Raw genomic sequence first — 21,274 nt, forward strand, 5'->3', positions numbered from 1 at the left:
TTTCAAGTGCACAATATGAACAATATCAATCATTTATTGTACTGATAGGCAGATTCACTGTTCCTTCACTTAATGTACACAATTGTATTTCACATTGCATAGAGAAAAGAGGAGACAAGCAGGTAAGACGTTAAATCACTGTGCATGGAGTGGGAGTAAAACAGTGAGAATGAGCTGGCTTAACCTTATTTTAGCTTTTTGTGTGGTTTTTTTCCCAGAAAGATCCCATCCAACACCATCTACCCCTTAACTTTCCAAGGCTCAGCCTGGAGAGAGCCCAAGGCCATTAGGCCATTCCTGAAATGGTATTTAGTTGCTTGAGTTCACCTGAGGAATTGAAAGATTCCTTTCAGTGGGAGTTCATTGACTGTAATCTTGAAGGATTGAGCCTCACTATTTGAGACGCGTTTCAAATAAAATGCTTTTACTTCCTTTTGTTAAATAAGACACAGAAATGTATCTGAGAAGTTGTATGTGGCTAATCTGCTAACCTGGAATTGCTTCCGAAACAGCTGTACATGGAGGCAGCATAGGTTTATTGGCTTTAAGACACAGCCCAATTTCCTTCCTTCTCCAGTACTTACTGGGAGCAGTGACCTGGACATTCCTGAAGTTGTCTGGCATAAAACTGGTGTAAAGTAAAAAGGGAGCCAGGCAAAAAACCCCAAGTATGCAAGAAGATAGGGCTGCTTCATAGTATAGTTCCCATTTAAAAAATACATCTCTAACATAATAAAAAGCAGAGCTCACCATGTAAACTAAATTAATAAATTGTTATAAAATCTGTACTATTTTTTTTTCTTCATTTAATGTCAAATTTTAGTGCTAGTGATATAGACTAGTAATTCAGTGTAATATCCAAGGAGGCACGTTTTTTTAAAATAGTCAGTTTGTCCTTTACATGGTACAGATACAAGAATCCAGGAGATACACAAACTAGACACGAATAATCTTAGGATATTAAATTTAATTATAGATTACACAGAATATGATGTAAAAACAGCAATTTACTAGAATAATTATAACCTGCAAAATGTGAAAATAGTTTAGAAAATGGATTGTCATATTCTCTGACACAGCAATAGTCATGAAAGGTACACTTATAATATCATATGGTAATCTGTGTATTAACTATACTACCTGTCATTTAGCCAGGATTTCAAGACAGATTAAAGGCATTTACTTCTGAAGTGCCTATGTTTAAATTCAGTAAAACAGCTAGATTGAGACCACTATATTTTTATCAACTACTGCATGGAGATCTATTCCAGATAAATGCTTTGTCTATATGCTATGAATTCGTAATGAGAAGAGTAATTGTAAGACTGCAGAGAGTACAGACCTGTAAGTGGGTGGTTTGACAACTGAAAATATTTCTTAGTGCCTTATTAAATTTTTGAAATCAGACATGCCAATGTCTCTTTCCTATTCCAGACCTAGATCATATTTAATCTGAATTCATGTTATATATTTTAAAACCCCATATTTATTTGTTATGGGAAAGATATGTGTAGATCTTTTTGTTACGTAGTTCAACAAGAAATGTTGCAAGTGTCAAAGGATATGATGACCACAGCAATGTCGGCAGGTTTAATTTTTCTCCAGCCATGTTTATGAAAGCAAGAAACCCAACCAAAACCAACCCTGACATATTTAGTTTCTTTTTGAATATACAGACTGGCCCAAACACTGACATTCTCTTTATCAATCTTATTGTTACAAAAACTGTACATTACAAACAGTATAGAAACAAACTGAAAGGAATGTGCCACACATCCTGGCTAATTTTCTATATGCAGTTTAAAAATACAGCCTACTCCCTTATAGTGCACAGTTATTGTGTAGAGTACATCACTAGTTAAGTGGACATGACAGAAGAGCTCTAGTTTTCCTCAGCACAGAGAATAAGAGCCAGTTCTGCTCGGTAAAGCTTTCCTCCATCAGACAAGGCCATGATGCTTTTCTTGTATGTTGCAAGGTTGGTAATGTCTAATTCCTATTTAAAGAACAGATAATGCTTTATAATCCTGTTTAGTTATCAGCATGAACAAGTTTACTTCCAATGGCAGGAAAGGAGAAAAATCCCAGGTATTCTCAGCCTGTCTGACAGTAACACACTAAAATGTTTTTATATATTTGTATGTTATCCATATGACAGCCATATGTTAGCTTGCTGCTAGCTGGTGTCTCAGAAGCAAGCAAGCTCTTGACAGCGTCACTATGTAATCACAACTCCCCTAGTTCAGGATTTACACTGCTATTATTTCCACCACAATTTTTAGTTGTACTTTGACTTCAGGAATTATGACTTAGAAGCTCTATATTTATCTCATTAGGGTGGATTAAAGTGTCCTTAAAATCCAAATTAAATCTAATCTCTAAGGAGAAAGAAGTCCTCTAGGATTACCTTTTTGTTCTTTTCACAGAGATCCTTCAGTAGGGCATCAAGTTCATTTTCATCTATATATCCATTGCCATCCTGAAAAATACCATTAAAGATAAGTATAAAAATTTATTTTTAATTCCAGAGGTTATGGCTTGTTTTCCACAAATTCAGAAAATAAGTGCCAATAAACTACACAGTTAATAAAAACATTTTTTTAAGACTTACTTGATCATACATCTCAAAGGCATTATTGAATTCTTTTGCACACATTTTGACACCCTAAATGCCAAAAGGAAAACAAATCCATTAATTACACCAGTTATGTGTGATGGTGAGAGGTTACCTGAAGAATGTGAATATTCATACCTGAAATTTAATAAGAAAATTTTCCTGTACAGGGAGTAGTCTTTGGAGAAAAAAAAACAAAACAAAGGTCAAAATACTTAACTATTCCCATTACAGCACTTGGTACAATGACACTTGTAAAAGAAACAGAAGACATACCTGGCCAGTTCAGTAAGCTCCAACTTTCCATCATTGTTTGCATCAAACATTCTGAGCTGAAAGAATATATAATTTTACATTGCTGATCAAAATTAATCATCCTAATGAAGAAAACACTTATTTGGAAAACTTAAATCCAATTAACTTTATCCTGAAATGATGTCCCCAGGTCACTTTTGCTATGTAATACATTTATTTTAAGTACTGACTAAGTAATTCAGAGTAATTAATTCTACTGCAAAAGCTTGATAAGAAACCAGATGAGCAATTCTGATTAACCTGTAGTAAGGTAGGTCTTAACCTGCCTTCACTGACAAACAAATGTCCTGTATGAGAAATGTGCATGTAATTATTTCTAAATGAGACTAGTGTTGATGTGGTAACATTTACTTTTGACTTAACGTCATGATTGGATACTAGAATCATTATTCTCTATTAACAAAGATGAAAAAAATGTTGGGTAAAGTGCAATAGAATCCAAGGCATTCAATTCCCTACACAGAAAACAACAGACATTTCATTCAATTGACTAGGTCTAAGTATTTAAGTAAAGACAATGTTTTGTCACAGTGATCTATTTTTAAAAAAAATGAACAGATGTTGCAGATGGTCATATTTTCTTGATGGTATGAAAATGGGAAAATAAATCTTTCCAAATAAACATTATTAAATTATAGCTATAACTATGTTAATATAATTCCACAAAATAAATGATTACTATTTATAATAACTTTTAATAACTCTACTATTAAAGTGTTTTCTTTTGAGGCCTTGAAAGGATCAGCTCCTGCTACTTGAGAGGCACAAACAGCTTATAATAGCTATTAGAAGCAGATGAAGATATTGCTCCTGCATAGGACTTTCTCTTCCAATATTTATGTCTGTATGGTTCCATTTTTTAACTTTCAAACATTACATTGCACTTGCTGTATCAGACTCACAAAAGCAGCAGACTACAAAACATTGTATTGAAAACACCATCACCCACACTCCATCCCATCCCATCCCATCCCCTGCAGTCACAGTCATTTTAGATGTAAGTAGTAGGTAAAAGGAAAAGCAACATCCTGTACTGACATATATACATAAATGTATATCCTTTTAAAGAGGGAACTAATGTAATGCAATGAAAAAAGACCTAATTTCACTTTGTTAATACATAATAAATGACAAAGGATACCAGAAGAAAGTGGCCAGTTCTACAAATGTTTATTTCTACACAACACCGTGATTCCTTTTAGCACTTCCTTCCTTTGTATAAAAGCATCTGCTTTGCATGCATTTCCCATGAAAGCAGATTTGCATTTGGGGGAGGTAAGCAGTGGCAGCTGTGAACTTATTTTGTATTTTGATGAGTTGTTAGTGGCTGGCTCTGCCTGCCAGCAGCTGCTCAGGACTGTGCATTTTCTACTATCCTTCTGTTTTCTGAGGAGATTATTGGAGAGCTGGGCTTATATTTTTTTCTCTTATAGCTAAATTCTTTGTCATTGTGTGTCTCAGCAGAGGCCAGAACTTACAGCATACTTCAGGATAGAGGTCAAAAAGCTCCCTGAATGAAAATGTTATCTTCAGCTGTGAATGAACAGTGACAATTCTATGTAAATGGCTTATGCTGGTACAATGAACCAGCAGACCTTTTCCAGGAGAAACACAAGTTTTGTTCTGCCAATCTTAAGCCAGTTTGAGGGCTAGTACATCTACCTAGCACATTTTTGATTGTTAAAAGTATTTTAGGACAAAAACAAGCTGGTAAAACAAAAAATGTGATGTTATACATTTGCTGAAGACCAGAATTCTGGTCTTTTTTTAATTGGAAAGCCCATGCAGAAGCCAGTACTGGTCCTTACCATGAAGTACCATAGCAATGGGATGGATGGATTGTTCCAAGGATGGGCTGATTTGAGGCCAGGGAAGCAACAGTTTTGCTATAGTGTTTATCTAAAACATCAGTTTATCTTTCGTGAAGCAAGGGGAGAAGGAACGTGTGAGATGTCTGTAAATCTAAGGAAGCCACCATGCAATGATGGCTTTTAAGACAAGAGACAGACACCACAGCACCGTAAGAAGGCAAAACATAGAAAATAACACCAAATTAATTTGATCTAAATATGATAATATAATTATGACAAGAACAGTTTTGCTCCTATGAAATGTGAAGATTTTGAGTTTGGTTTTACAACTAGTGGCACAAGGAAGCAAAACAGGGAAAATACTATGGCATGGCATGATATTATATAAATACCAAGAAGGTTAAAAATTCCTGGGCTTTTCTTCTTAAGCAGTCCTGCAAACTGCCCATTAAAGCTCTGTAGCTGCAGAAATACTTGCAGGGATAGGTGCCACAGTTGTCTCTCTCTTGCAATGTCATAGTCTGATTGGGACCTGGAGGGTCTCCAAGACATTTGGAGCCTTCCACTGGCTAAAGATAAACAGAATTTGGATTAACCCATTATGCCTGTAAATAACCTTACCATTATTTCTGTGTATTCCGTTAGCTTTGAGTCTTCAATCTGCTTATTTGCTTTCTGTAATAAATCTTTCAAGAAGCTCTGTTAAAATAAATAGAGTAATAGGTGAATTTTTATCTACAGTATAAAATATTTGATTTGCTAACTTCAGATTAAAGTAATGGGAAATACTATTTTACTTCCACTTTAGTATTTACTACTGAAGTTCCAAATAAGTAGGAAAAAAATAGTCATCAACAACTAAGAATATATGTTTCTTTTGATAAGTTCAAATATATTGCAATTTGTTTGGAAAAAGTAACTAATAAAACTTCCTGCATTGTATGCCATTTGTTGTATTGTGAATTTGGAAAAAAGTTTGGCTTTGAGGTATACTGCTTCTTAATCAGCTCTATCAGTAAACTAAACTAATTAACCTTGGGTCTCCTTGAAAACTTGGGTGCCTAATCACTTCTTGCAACATAGGAACGATTTTACAGAAAGGATCAATGATTAAGCAAGTTTCGTCCTTGCCTATGGCAGTACCTGAAGCTAGAAGTGAATATTTCTTCCTACCATGTATTTTAAATATGTGCAGCCAATTTCATTGCATTTTTGAATGAGAATTTGATGACATATGACTTGAAACACCAGCCATTTTTACTTAAAAAAATAAGATGGTTTCCACCCATTCAGTGTTTTAAATTTCTGTACTAGGTCTGTGACATCAAAAATTAAAGATATGAAACTGTATAGCAAGGGCATTACACGACCTGATAAAGGACCTAATTCCTGTCATCAGTTGGAGTGTCATTATCTTTGTGGAATTTTTGGCGACATTTCAAGATAGAAAATGGGGGAGCTTATAAGAAAATACACTTGTAGTCCTGAACCTGAATGCAAGCATGTCAATAGTCGTATGACTAACACCCACTGTAGTTCTTCTAGTCTGGCCCCCTCCATGCTGGAGGCCCTTCCTGGTAGCTTGTATAACAAAGAACACGACTGGAATGTTGTGAATGGATGTTATGGAAACAAGTTTAATGTTGTGTGCTTCAATGGAAAATAAAAGTGGAAGGGAAATTAAAAGGCTATTCAGTCCGTGTCTCAAGAAAGGATCCTATCTATCTAAACTTCCTGAATTACTCTCTGATCTGAGCTATTGCCAAACCTTCTCTAAATACAGGCAATGATGAAGAGTCTGCCTCCCCCTTAGACAACATATTCTACTCCCATTACTATTGTTAGAAAGTTTTCCTGATTTCCAGCTTAAATTTTCACTTACAAAGTTGTAAGTGGGTGTACTCCTCCCATAGAAAATACTTAAAAATGTTTCCGTCTTGCCAAGAAATACTGATCTAAAAATAAAACTGGACAGTTATGTCTTATTTCTTGTGTTAAAATGGCCTCTTTCTCTGAGGCAAACGAAACCTCATAGCACAAGAGAGATGGACCACTATAGATTCAGTTACAATGTCTTCATTCTTCAGCTGGTCCTCAATCAGCCCTGCCTTTTAAAAGTCTATTTTAAAATATAGCAGTCAGCAGGCATCACCTAACAGCTGGAGAGTTCTCAAGTGATACCTCTTCCTGATCCTATCAACTTTAAATACACCAACCTGACACAACCAGTCAGCAGAAGAATGGGCTTGTCTGCCTGAGGGTTACCCTAAGCTTAGATCCCCAGCAAATGTCACACAGATATCAAACTCAAAAGAGAAAGGGAAAAGAAAAAAAGATGTGAATTTTTGGTCGTGGATTCCTTTTCGGAGCAGAAAAATGGTAAGATTTTGGACAGTTTGATCTCCTGGTGCTTTATTTAAAACTTACGTAACTCTTCTTTATATCACATATGAGCAAAATAGTCCAAATTAGATGGATAAACACTGCTAGATCTTTCTCTTGCTTTGAATTGCTTTGATTCCTTTGAATGTAAATGAATCAAATGAAGCTGAACTGTGGAAAATGGCACCTTTCTACTCAGAAAGCTGTTGTATATGAGCATCTTTCCTATGAAGAAAGGCAGAGAGAATTGGGACGCTTCAGCATGGAGAAGAGGAGCTTCAGGAGAACATCATCAAAGTATATAAGTACTTCAAGAGAGGGTGCAAAGAGGATGGAGCTAGGCTACTGACAGGACCAGAGGCAGTGGTCACAAAGGTAAACACAAAATGTTCCCTCTGAACATCAGGAAACACATTTTCACTGCAAAGATGACACAGCACTAGCACAGGTTGCCTGCCCATGGAGGCTGTAGAATCTTCATTCTTGGAGAGATTCAAAGGCCATCTGAACAAGGTCCTGGAAAACCAGCTCTGGATGGTCTTGCTTGAGCAGAGGGGTTGGACCAGATGACCTACAGAGGTCCCTAACAACCACCCTGTGATTCTGTGACACTAACTTAGCATTGACAAATTGATGTTGGTTGTATGACTAGTGAAATAAGATCACTCTTGTTTTACGATTTCTTAACTGTGCAAGGCTGAGATGGCTAATGGGATAACCTAGATTTTGCTCTTATTTGTGCATATTAAAGCTGATATTGAAATCCTACTAGGTTAACCAAGCAGAGACAGCATAATTCCATTTGTGTTAGTCTAACAGTAATACAGAGGAAATTGTAGGGTTACGTGGTACTTGAGACAGCATAATCTGCCCAGCACCATAGTGATTAATAGTAGTGATGCTCTCAAGAAAAAACACAACAAAGCAGCCCTTTTCCTAAGAGGCCAAAATAATAACCAACATAGCTGTCAGAGACTCATCTTGCTTTCTTTATCTTTCCTACTTCTAAGCTACCTGGTACTCTGAGTCACTTGATACCAACACTGATCTGAATTAAAACATGGCTTAAAAAAACATTGATCAGATTAGAGTTTCACTTTAAATAATTTACTGACAACAAAAGATCAGCTAATTGTATTGCATTTTTGTCATGTTTGAAATGCAAAAATATGCACAAGTGGGTATCTGAAGAAAGAGATAGCAGCACAGGCTGTGATCCAACACCTGTTCTCATGTTGTGCATGCTCATAGATACTGGTTTACCTTAAGTTCCTCAGAATCGATGAAGCCACTGTGGTCGCTGTCATATTTCCTCCATGTCTGCAATCAGAATGTGAATGCTTTAATGATATGTTTATGGCAAGCAGGTCTTACAACAGGCAACTTTTCATACTGTACCTGCATGAAATCTTCACTTGACTTTAGCTGCTGGCATCTGAAGAACAACAGGAAATTCTCTTCCGTTGGCAATACCTGAGCAAGCTGTAACAGAATTGAAGAAAGATTAAATTTTGGCTCTTCATTAGGCCAGCTCAGCCTGTAATACAGCATGATGATTTTTAAAAGCATAAGAAATTCTTTGTGCTAATACTGCCGTATTGTGGCACCCTTGGAAGCTTCATCCTGCTAGCTGAAGTGTCTGGAAGATGCCTCCGAAAGGCTTCTGGCTTGCAGCTTTGTCATAGTCATCAAGGTCAAACAGAATTCAAGTCTGAGAGAAGGGAGTGAGGTAACACTTTACCAAAAGGGTAGCTGGGGAAAGCCGAAAAAAATTCACCCATGCAGAATTAGAATCTGTATTAAAATCCCTTGAATCAGCATGAAGGGAAAGCATAACACAGGGATTCACAGAGGGTAAGTGTGAAGCACCATGAATTAAGAAACTGAGGAATACAGACTACTCACAGATACCAAGGAAGAGGAAGAAAGAAAGGAACACTGACATGAAGAACACGTGTTTAATTTAAATGGCTAAATATAAGGAAAGGCCAGGAGAAAAAAAAGAAAACAGGGAGGGTGTAAGGGATGGCAGCTCTCATTTGTCAGTCACAGAGATGTGTTCAAAAAGAGCTATAAATACCAGAAAGAAATCAAGAGGGCTTTTAGCCCTGCAAAACCAGGGATGGTTCTTCCAATGCCTCTTCTGTACAAAAGGCTTTTTTAAAATCAGACATTATTGTACTGATTATTGAAAATGTTCATTTACTATAACTCAATTTTGGCAAGTGACAAATCTGGAAGATGGAAAGTATGCTGTATAATTTAATGTAGAATCATGATTTGTTTTTAACAAAAGCCCAATTTTTTTTTTCTGTCCTCAAAATGTATGAAATGTGTTTTGATTAAAAAAACTTTACTTGAAGAATAGACCAGCTGTGCTTACTATGGAGAAAATGGAGAAAGACAGCTTTCTTAGCTGCATTCTTTTATGTAAAATGACATCTGCAGACTTTCTGGAGTCCCATCTTAAAATTTTGATTCAAATTTTTGTTTTTCTGCCTCCATTTCACACCCTCAAATCTTTTGTTCTGCCTATTTCAGTGCTGTTGCCTAATTGCTGAGGCTTTTTTATTGGGATCCAGCAGAGCCGTGACTTCAGCTCCCACTCCACAGACACAACAAAGTTATGGAGATATATCTCTTGTTTCTCTTAAATCATATATACAAGGAATCAGTTAAATTCTTCTAGTGTTGGTACAGATGAAAAGACACATCAGAGCACTCTCCTTACAGAAATGGCGCAGCTGATGACAGGCTGTCAGGCCCATCAGAGGCTTCTGAGTACTTTTGCTAAGTGGCTGAACACGAAACCAAAATCGACCTAAGAAATGCATTTTTGTCAGCAGCTTTCAAAACCTACTCCATTATAAATAGCATATACACTTGTGGGTAAGTATATATTTATGTGTACGCAGTAGCTAAATGTGTGTAACTTGTCCTGATTTATGAAAAAATGTCTTTATTTCTCTCATGACAGAAAAGCTTTGATTTTTAGTGTGCGTTCCTATTTAACAGCAAATGTTGAATGGAAGAACTGTTTAGAATAAAAAAGAGAGTTTGGGAGAAGTGACTGATTATAACAATGAGAAAGGGTTGACTTGTGTGGAAAATATAAATAAGATGTCATTCAATGACATAGCTAACTCCTGAGAATTTTGCAAGGGCACTGTAAAATAGTAACTGTGAAAGGATCATTAACAGCTTATTAGCACTAACAAACTGTATTTGAGGTACAGAATATATTACCTCTGGAAGAAAATTACCTTATTTTAAGCTATACCTCTCACCCCTTGTAAGTCTCAGGGGAAAGCATTAAATTGCTTTTTGTGTAAAACTCTGCAGTACTGAGGGATGAGTGGATTGTGTGGAAACTGGTTCGACTTCCCAGTCCCAGTTTTATACCACTACAAAGAAGAAAGATGGAAACCAGGTGCTATTTTAAGTGATGATTTCTTTGTGGGGATAAGCATAGGTGGACTTCATGAGCATGTTCAGGTAAGAGTGCAGACCACTGTGAGTCTGCTTATAGCAGCAACAGTAGTCTAGTTTAGTGAGCCGTGCTGCTTTTATGGAGAAGGTTGGTTATCTCTGGATCGCAAATAATAGAGGACAAAGCCTAAGACTGGTTTGTCTCCTTTCTGGTCAGCTGTAGGGTGAGGTGTGTCTTTATAGGTTACCTAGCAGAAAAAATACTCTTGGTACCTAAAACAATATCAGAACTTTTTTCCTAGACATTGTTCTCTAAGTAAATTTAGTTGATATTTAACGCTATTTAAAATTCCTTTCACCTAATAGAGTGAATTTGCTTTTTAAAATCCCGTAATAGAGCATGGGAGTACAAAGAATATTCTAGGCTAATAAGTAGTCATTTTTATGACAGCAGTAATCTTCAAATAATTTGAATGTGAAATTGCCGCAGTTCTGAGTTTTAAAACCTTGGGTTTCACAGCCACATTTTAGTAAAAGCATTGGTCTCAATGAGTACAGAAGGTGAATTAAAGGTCTATTACACAATGACAAGAAAGTGGGCAGGTCAGGCTCTGCCTTTAGCTGGAGGGCTCTGGATAATAGCCAGCAAACTAACTGCAGTGTGCTTGCAAAGACAGAATCAACACTTAATCTGAGCTGAAAATCCACTCTTTCCTCTATGAAGCCACCCAGGCCTCCTCTTTATCTCAGTCAACAGACCTTTCCTGAAAATTCATTATTCACTAGCACATTCTTCATCAAATGCTGCATGTTCATTATGAGAGCTGGGAGTTTGAATGGCTTTACATAATTTTTTTTAAACAGCATTCACACAATTTTCAGAAAAACTGCTTGATGTACTATGTAAACAGGAACAATCTGGAATTACTGGATACATTTTTTTTATAAGGAAGGAGAATCAAGTCCAAATACCAACTTTGATATCATACTGCTCTGCATGTACCACACATTTCATGAGTCCCATCAGCAGTTTCCAAATCAAGCATCATGCTGATGTAAGGGAAATAAAATATAGCTATTGGGTTTGGAAACTGCTATATTAAGGGAGAAAGTCCCTTTAGACACTGAACTCCATACTATCACTATTCAGTTGCTTCCGTGGATGCTGAGTATGTTTGGCACTCCACTGGGGGTGGTGAGCCATATCAGACCCTATTAGATTTGCTCATCTTCACTCATTAAGTCAATATCAGAATCAGAAATAGAATTTGAAAGGTAAAACTTCCAGTTATCTTTCCCGAGTGAAGGAGCACAGTCTTTTTCAGGCACTGTTCACACATTCTTCTTGCATCCAGTGCTTGCTATATTCAAAAAGACTAAATTGTTCAATAACAAATAAATACGCATTTGTTGTACCAAATAAACACTACTTCTTTCTAGATGCAAAGCTATTCATCAATGCTAACTATTGTCAAAAGATGCATTTTTAAAAATCAGCTGTGGCTGCAAGTGAAACAAATTGTTCATATTTCTATGGTAGTTTAGTCATAATTACAAATTCAGACATATGACAGAGGAGAAAAGGTATCTTAAAATGATCTATTGCAACAGCAGCGATACTTTCTATTGACTTCTGCAGATTTTATTCAGTCCTCTGTTTTAAAATTAGATACTGACCCAAAGCTGGTCACTGTAGAAATTTTGCAGGACTGGTTTGTTTCCAGCTGTTTCTTAATTAGCTCTCTAGGTCAGATTTCTTATTATCAGGAAAAAAAAATAGTATCATTTAATAATAAAACTGCAGTCTCACTGCACTCAGAGTGACATAAATGAGTTGTTAAGCTCAGAGAAGTGACTTCTCAAACTGTAACCCCATAACCCCACAAACTCTCCTTTTTGACTTGCAGTGCTGAAGAGTGAAAGTGAGAGAAAACACAAAGGTTCCCCCCTTCCTAGCAAGTTGTCTAAGTTATACAATTGTTGAGCAGCTGTACGAGGAGAAGTTGTTGGTTATCTTCAGCCTCTTTAGAAAATGGGAGTAAGGAATGTGAAAATTTTCTGCCTGAAGTTCTGTTAAAGTTCAAGAAAGAATTTCTTAGGATTTCCTTTCTTTGGAATCACAATTACTACTAAAATTTTGTTTACATTTAACATGATGAACATGCTGATTTGCCATATATGTTGTTTTTCAGAATAGACTACATACAGTGACTGCTTAATTAAGTTCACTCGGGTGTTATCGAGTATCCTAATATCACTATTAGAATGGTGACAGAGCATTAGCTCAAAATCACAGGTAGCACTACAGTACATCACTTTTCATCAAATTACCTTTTAAATTTAAATTTATAAAATGGAATTTTTATCTACTTTGTAGAAAACTAAATCGCTATTGATGCTTATTTTTATTTAATAATGAGAGAAAAGTTAAATCACTTGCAGTGAAATGTCTGGAATGTGGTAAGGAAAACATTACTTTTTGTTAATGAAAAAATTTCGTTAGTGAAAAGAAAAAAAGGAGAGGAAGAAATATTCTGTCCATCTAAAAATCCTAAGTATTGGCATATTATGCTCACACTGTTCTGTGCTAAATGCATTTTCTTCAAGTAAATTTACAAAGTAACTGTCTTACCTCAACTATACCTATTTTTCCATCAGTAGTCTTCCCGTACTGGTCCACAAAAGCTTTCATTTCAGGTGTTAAATCCTACAAAGTTACAATGATAGAATCATTACTTTAAAACACAAGAACCATACGTAAACTTACTTGAATAATCTATTAGTTGTCAAATAATATTCCACATTTAGTGAAGTACTCACACATTGCAGCTACACTTGTCAAGTTTAAATGAAAATGAGCATTGTGTTTTGTCACAAATAATGCCATTCTGATAAATTTTACTTCCTAGGGAATTATATTATAGCCAGTGGAAATGATTGGCATCTAAATACTTAGAACTCTTATTTTAATTTACAGAATGAAAAAATTACAAAAACAGATGTGTTGGAAGATGTGTCTAACAGTTCCTTTGTTTAAGTGGGTGACAGTGAAGTTCATAGGCAATTATTAGTCCATTTTCTCAGTTTTCATTTTTAAATTAGTAACTCGAAGGCAGTGCAGAATCTTTCAAAATAAGGAAAAAATTTCAGTATAATACGTCTGAACACCAAAATAGTTTTTCCACGTCTTTGAGTGGATTTCTCCTGAACAATGGATGCTATTTTAGTCTTAAAAGAACTCATCACGATGTCATGTTTTTCACTGTTTAGTATTTGGTTATCATGGAAACAGAGTCAAAATGTCACGGCTTAAATGTAGAGAGGGAGATTTAGGTGGGAGAAAACTTTAAGAAGTACCTTAAATCTGACTGAATAAAGCCATCATAGTTGTCCGTATAAATTATGGTCCCTGCTATACATCTGTTCTCTAAAGACTATCCTCATTCTAGGTTATGCCAAAAAGTGCCAGCCTTGGGGTAAATACCTAAATATTTGATTTCACACTTCAACTTAACCTGCCTTGCTTTGATATGAGCTGTCATCAACCTTCAATACTGATGAAACTTCTAATTTTCATTGTATTTCTTAGAGGTGGAAGCTAGTGAACCATGCAGCAAAAACAGGGTTACAGTCATGTTAAAACAAAGGACAGTTCTACAGTTATAGATGAAGTTACATCAGACTTTGGAAATTAAAGGTTTAGTTGTTATAATAGATCTGATTATATGGGACCGAAGTGATTTTCTCACTGGAGACACAGTGAATCTCAGTTGTACAAAGTCCATTGTAGCTTGTCCCAAATTTCACCTGCCAAAGCTAACTAAAATGTCAGTTCCTTGTGGCTGATACAATCACGGCCTAGTATCCTATTTCTGTCAAAGTCATCCATGGCAGGTTAGTAATTTGCCATGGCTTTAATTAGAGATGTGGTTATTAATACAATGGACTTCAAAGTCACCTTTCATCTAATGATCCCAAAGTGGGGACAAGTTTTCTCAGCAGATAGAATGGAGAATTAGACACTCGGATTTTAATTAGTCCTGGTTAAATATTTTACTAATCTTTCTAATAGCAGCTCTGCAGTTCCAGACAGTGTCCAGCCAGTTGAAGGAGGCATAATTGATTACAGGTTAAACAAAACAGGAAACTTGTCCTCTAGTTCATTATTCAGAAATGATGGTGAATTTTTGGTGTTCAGCCAGTTGACGGAGGCACAGTTGATTACAGGTTAAACAAAACAGGAAACTTGTCCTCTACTTCAATATTCAGAAATTATGGTGAATTTTTGGTGTCCACTTCACCCTCTTATAAGCTGCTTGAAGAGTTATTTATGTCATTCAAATATATATTTTTGGTCAAATAAAAATGCCTAAATTTAACCAAGACTAGTCCTAAACCTGATACAGATGCAGTACTCAATTTTTGAAGTGAAGAAACTAGCCCTTCACGCCTCAGTCAGACACCTCAGAAAAGATACTTGTCCAACAACTGCAAAAAAATAGCTTTTTTTGATATGATTTGAAAATGTAAGGATAGTTGGCACTACAGAAACACTCACATGACTGTATTCATAAAGCATGCATTTTTGTGGAGAAATATTGTCATTAGCTATACAGGCAGGGAAAGTGAGAAACGGATGTGGAACAGCTCAGACAAGATCCACCTATTGACACTTTATCAACCTCTGCATTAGTCATTTATACTCCAGACTTTCTTTAGGCAGTTGGTGCACCCAAAGAGAGAATGTATTGCATAAATGTGGGTCACAATAAATGGAAGCTATGTTTATATATTTTTGTAGCTTTTACCTTTAAAAAAGAGGCAGTTCTTTTAACATGGCTGAAATTATATCAGATCAATTCAGTATCTACCATAATGCATGAAGCAAAAAGGCCTAATGTTACCAAAGCCCAAGCACCAAAACTTCTAAGTAGACATTCCCCCCTTTCAGGGGGGCTAGCCTGAATCAAGCTGCATGCTACCTCTCTGTCTGAGAAAAAGCAGCTGTGAAAGTACAGGCTTACTGAGTGGATTAATACAAGGATTAGCATCAGAACATAATTAGAAGAGTTCTGTAGTTGGGAAGAATATTGGGAAATATTAAACCTTCCTATTCAATGACAGCATCAATGTGATTCTTTAATGCATATGGCATGACTGATGTAAAATCCAGCAATGAAGAATGCATAATTGAATATTTCAAAAAAAGTGAGCAGAAGAGTGACCTGAAATGCAGAAGTTAATGATGACAAAGAAGCTTTGGGGTGTTAAAAGAAGGACAGACAAGGAAATGACATATAACCTACACCAGTTTCTCAATGTGTCCCTTCTGGCTAAAGAATAGATATTCAAAGGTACTGAATTAGTATCCCCTGAGACAAGAAATGAACTAATGAGATGCTTGTTTAGCAAATGAGCCTTCAAATGCAAGAATCAGGTTAGATTTGAAACCTAAGATGACAAACAGCCATACTCCAGAGCCCACAGACCAGGTGCTGAATTTGGTGTTGCTACTGTAGATTGTTCTTTTCAGCAGAACATCCCAAAGATAGGTTTGAATCAGAGAAATGGGACAGAAAAACTTAAACATCTGAGCATTTTTATAATACAGTGTGAGATAATGGCAGAGGTTATATTAAAAAACCCATATATATTAAAAAATTTGTAGCAGATAAGAATAATCCTGCAAGGCTTTCTGTGTTGCTTTGAGTAGGCTATGTTTTAAAGAGATGCACACTTGCTTTGAGAGAGAAAAGATCTTGATCTTAAAATTATAAATATTTTTTCCTTGAGCTTCTGATTAATTTTTTAACTACTCAATAATATGTTAGCATTTCTACTAACAATGCCATTCATGCTAAATATAAAGAGGCTTTAATATCTTCTTTCTACTGGGCAAACTTATGTTTCCTGCACTTTAGTATAGAAGAGACATTTGTTCTGTTCCAGTACTTGAAACGTATTGAAGTTGTTCAATCTTTCTTCTGTGAAAAAAAATAGACTTTTTCCCTCTAAAAAACCCACATTCCTTTCCCAATTTTCTGTTTAGTTTTTTTGTTTTTTTGGGGGTTTTTAACTTTTGTTTTGCTTTATTTTTAATTTTAGTTTGAACTTGCACTCAGGAAAATGAGAGCCTACATCAATGTCTCTAACAGGAATTAACTGGTACTTAGACTGAAGTAACATTAGAGGCATTGCTGGGAGACAAATTTTCATGTCTGTAAAGTTTGTACTCATACAATTAATAAGATGCAATTTTCCACAAAAACAATCAAGATATTAATATTTTAATAATTAATATTAATTATTTTTTCTGTATTTAGTTCTAAAATATACAGGAACTTTCAAAGCAAAGTTAATTATTGAAAAGATATTTCTCAATTTGGAGACATTCTTATTATGAACTATTAATGTATTTCCTCCCTGCACACATCGTCCACTTAAACTATAAATTTTTTTCTGTTTCTTCAGAAGTCTTTTAGCATAGATTCATTTAGACCGATTCCACTAAGTTATATATTGGACTTTGATGCTAGAAGTGGCTGTATCTTTACATGGAACCTTTAATTTCTTTCTCCCTTTTCTTTTCCCCCCATATGGGTATAGTTTGGAGAAAATTAATAATTAATGTTTCGATAACTCATATGCAGAAGTGTTTTGTCAACACTGTAAAAAACTTCGCTGTCTCTCTGAGCCATTTAAACAGCCAGGATTTGGTACTCACACTCTCGGTGAAGAGCAGTAAGTGTTTAGGAGTCATCTGCAGATCTATTTAGTGACCACCAAGGGGCAGAAACGCATTTCAGCCCGTGCTGCCAATTAGGCATGAAATTAAGAGTCCAGCTATCCTGAAGTGTTGGTTTTCTCTCTTTCTCTTTTTTCTCTTTATCTTTGTTTTCCTCCTTTTTCTATTTTTTTCTTCCCTTCCCTCCCCCGCCCCCTCGCCAGTTTTAATATCTGGATCAGATAAGATTAATTGCAATGGGATAAGGTCCCTTCCAAGATAAAAAGACAGCATCCATACATTTCTTGACTTTTCTTTTTAAGCACTGTCAGAAGTACCAGCTTGTAGCCCGGCAAGGTATGAGCGGGGGCTGCTCTCCAGGGAGGTGGACCCTTGTTTCACCTTCCCAAAGCAGACTATTTATCTGATTTGCAACCTGCGCATTTCTAACCAAGCTATTTCCCTTTTCCTGGCGCGGCAGGTGCATGAACCGTGTGACGGCAAGAGAGAACGGAAGGAATCGGGGCACTGGAGTTTGCTCAAGAAAACTCTTCTTTCCCGAAGAAGACAGAAAAGTGGGGCGAAACATTAACCTACCAAGCCTGCCTTCTTCCGTGCCTGCTGCAGCTCCTGGATGAAGTTTTGTAGCTCCTTCCCATCCATGAACCCATTGCCTACAACAGAAAGAGTTACGGTTGCCGTCACCGCTCCCTCCAAACTCTCTGTCCGCTCTCCAGCGCCGGCAGGGGCGTCTCTGACCCGGCTGCTCCCTCCAGGCGAGCGGATGCCCGCGCACCTCGCCCGGCACCGGTCCCAGCCCCTGACGGCTCCGGGCCCAGCCCGAGGCTGCGGGCGGCGAGCGGGGACCGAGCGGGTTTCGGGCGGGCAGCGGTGGGGTCCCCCCAGCCTCCCGCGGGCTTGCCCCCCTCGCCCCCCGCGCCCCCGCCGCCCCGGGGGGGAAAGGAGTCACCGTCGGAGTCGTAGTGGTGCCAGATCTCGAAGAACTGCGCGGCCGAGATCTCCACGCCCTGCAGGTGGGTCTCCGCCGTCATGGTGGGCGCGGGGCGGGGGCGCGGGGGGGGCGCTGTCCGCGGTCCTGACTTGACTCTGACCGCGGCCGGCGCGGCAACGACGGCAACGACGGCGGCTCCGACGGCTCCTCCCGCCGCCGCCCCGCCGAGGGCTATTTATGAGGCCGTCCCGGCCGGGCCACTCCCCCCGGTGCTGCCCTCCCTCTCCGCGGGCCCCGGCGCGCCCTCCCCGCCCTGCGCAGGGGGGCCGGGGTCTCCTGACGGCGGCACCGCGGCTGGGGCCAGCCCGGCGGCGGAGCCCTCGGGAATCGGCACCCCTCGACGTGGGAGGGGTGTGTGGGTGCCGAGCGGGGAGCCCCGAGCAGAGAGAGCAGCGCTGAACGACCCACCCAGGAGTTACTGCGCGTCCCTTGCTGTGGAGAGCGCGCCCATGAGACGTGGGGACAGAGGATGAGCACAGCCTCCCAGATTAGCCACGGGACTTCCGTGTGGAAGAGGGCCCTGAATTTTAGAGCGTGGCTTGTAGCACCTCAAGATGTCTCGGTACAAGAAAAAAAAAAAAAACACTTGGGGCACCATGTGGGGTGCAAGGAACCCGTTTTTCACTGTTTTATCCCCAGTCCAGACCTGCAGGCAGCTTTGCACAGAGCTGATCTCTGAAGAGCCACAACCCTTTAACTTGATATTCCTTCTGAGATATAATGGGATACTGAGACAGCCTAGAAACAGTGCAGAGGCATGAGGGACACTACCACAGTCTGCTCTGACTGAGTAAGGTCTTTTTTTGATAGACCAGCTTTGGAGAGTTGCTGTCCTATAAGCAGTGAGTTGGAGGGAGGGGACGGAACAGCTTACAAAAATCTTTCTCCAGTAATGGGGAAACATGGTGCTGTACTGGTAACACTGACTAAGTTCCTTTTGGGATTACTCATTTTAGTCATTAGGGCTACCTGGGTACTCTGAAGCACTGAAACTACCTTTCTCCTTCCAGCAGTATCCTTGAGATACTACACTGAGTTATGATGGTTTGATGGTCAAGATGAGTGGCTGACAGGACATTGGCAAATGCAGTAGGTAGTACAGTAAGGATGAGAGATGCAAAGAGCTGGGAGACCCAGGAATCTCCATGTGTTAAGTGATCAACATGACTAGGACAATAGTATGTTAAGACTCACCTATAGCATGAGCATAAAAAAATAACAGGATAATGCAGAAAACAGCAAAATGCCAATGGGGATGGATAACCCATCAGGATGAGAGAGGGATGTTTAGTTAAAAGCTGACATGTTGTGAGAGGGATTTCAGTAGATTGGGTGGCTGAAATCTTGTATGCATTATGGAACAAGATGTGGACATAGTGATTAAGTAATCATGAGACCTTATACTTGATTCCTTCCATCTTTCCATTCTCCTGTTTCTCCACCTGTTATGTGCAGTCCTCTCTTCTTCTGGCACTGCTGTTTGCTTGTTAGTTCTTCAAGAAATGCACCAGGTTGGCCTGTGTTTTGTTAGCTACTGAACAAAGCAGCAGCTGCAAGAAAAGACACAAGAAACTGACTATTAATCTCTTCAGTTCAAAATGTTTGTATTAATGAAAAATGTTTAGAATAGTTTTGCAGTCACAAATACCATTTTGCAAAAGGACTGAAGAAATTTTAATATTTCCTTATAATCAGGCTCTGTGTTTCACCATGTAAAAAAGAAAAAAAAAGTTGTGACTGGGCCAATTTCCTATCTAGGAACCACTTTTCAGAGATGGAGACTTCAGTGGGAGCCATACCATGAAACGTTTATAATCTGCCTACATCTTGTCTTGAAAATAAAAATCTGAACCTAACACATTTCCATAAAGTAGCAATAATGACCAGAAAAGAGAGAATTCATGAGGCTTATTTTTACAAGGATCAAGGACATGGCAGAGCTCTGGCCTTGACAAACGGAAGCACAGTGAATCAAGCCTGGGATTATTCTTTGTACTTGGAAAAGACAATGGGGTGCCAGTGACGCAAGGACACTGGAAGGAGACAAAGGTGGAACTTGCATTTCCTTCATTTTTAGATAGAAGATGTCTGTGCCAGTGAGGCAACTTCTTCTACACCAGGCATATTGAATTACCCTGTCCAGTGCAGAATTTCAGCTTCCAGCAAGCCTGCAGGAAAAGAAACCAAGTACTGAACCTGTTTCAACAGACCTCTGACTTGCATCTGATGTTGATTTGCTCCTTGCTGCTTACCATTTTCCAATGGCACATCACATCTTGTTCTTGTTCCTTTTCCCTGACCCAAAAGACTAGCTGCATGGGAGCGAAGAATTTAGCATTGTTTGGGGCCAGCTCAACCTTGTTCATCTGACTGTTCAGACTTTTTAACTAACAGGATCTGCAGTGTTTACATTTTCAAAAGTTCTCAGAATAAAATGTTTTACATAGGTCATATGTGGCCAGGAGGATTTAAAAGAAGTCTCACATGAACTTTTGCTGCTTCTCCCCATAGCTGTAAAATTGAATGCAGATGCTTGGACATGCTGACCTCTCATTATGCTAACATCTACAAAATCAGTATTGGCTACAGAGCATTTATGCATCTTTGTGTGTTCTTTATAACACAGTATATCAAGGTGAATGGGTTTCTAAGTTCTCTGCTGCACTTGATATGATCCTTCTGCACAGGCATAAAAGTAGCAGACATTTCCGTGCAAAAATAATCACTTATATAACTAACTGCACACCATATTTTTATGATTAATGAATAACCAAGCCAGCATTCATATTTAATCCCACTGGACTCTGCTTATGCAAAACTAAATCGGAAACTGGTCTTTTCAATTCAAGAAGCTATTAATTTCCATTGAAAGAGGAAGCACTGGAAAAGATTTAAAAATGTAGATATATACAGGATATGATCCATAACCCAATGAAGCCCATGCAAATTGTCCCAGTGATTCTAGAGGGCTTTATGCAAGGACAAAA

General features: G+C 38.2%; 1 protein-coding gene across 1 annotated transcript; it reads right to left on the reverse strand.

The window, feature by feature from the left end:
• Positions 1-18,434, reverse strand: CALB1 (calbindin 1). Its single transcript, XM_069005072.1, has 11 exons — positions 18,246-18,434; positions 17,873-17,949; positions 13,184-13,258; positions 8,521-8,604; positions 8,386-8,442; positions 5,362-5,439; positions 2,891-2,946; positions 2,753-2,792; positions 2,612-2,665; positions 2,408-2,479; positions 1-1,996 (listed from the first exon to the last, which is right to left on the reverse strand). The coding sequence occupies exons 1-11, from the start codon at positions 18,325-18,327 to the stop codon at positions 1,883-1,885; spliced, it is 789 nt and encodes a 262-aa protein (XP_068861173.1). The 5' UTR covers positions 18,328-18,434; the 3' UTR covers positions 1-1,882.
• Between the last annotated feature and the right edge of the window lie 2,840 nt (positions 18,435-21,274).

Source organism: Aphelocoma coerulescens, chromosome 2, assembly GCF_041296385.1.
Source record: "Aphelocoma coerulescens isolate FSJ_1873_10779 chromosome 2, UR_Acoe_1.0, whole genome shotgun sequence".
NCBI classification, from domain to species: Eukaryota; Metazoa; Chordata; class Aves; order Passeriformes; family Corvidae; genus Aphelocoma; species Aphelocoma coerulescens.

Bases quoted from the DNA above. Each gene is read 5' to 3' on its own strand.
- CALB1 (XM_069005072.1), bottom strand. From the start codon at position 18,327: ATGACGGCGGAGACCCACCTGCAGGGCGTGGAGATCTCGGCCGCGCAG. The intron at 2,947-5,361 runs GTAAGGTTATTT...ATATTCTTTCAG, and splicing joins CGGAATACACAGAAATAATG to CTCAGAATGTTTGATGCAAA. The intron at 1,997-2,407 runs GTAATCCTAGAG...TTCTTTAAATAG, and splicing joins TCTGTGAAAAGAACAAAAAG to GAATTAGACATTACCAACCT.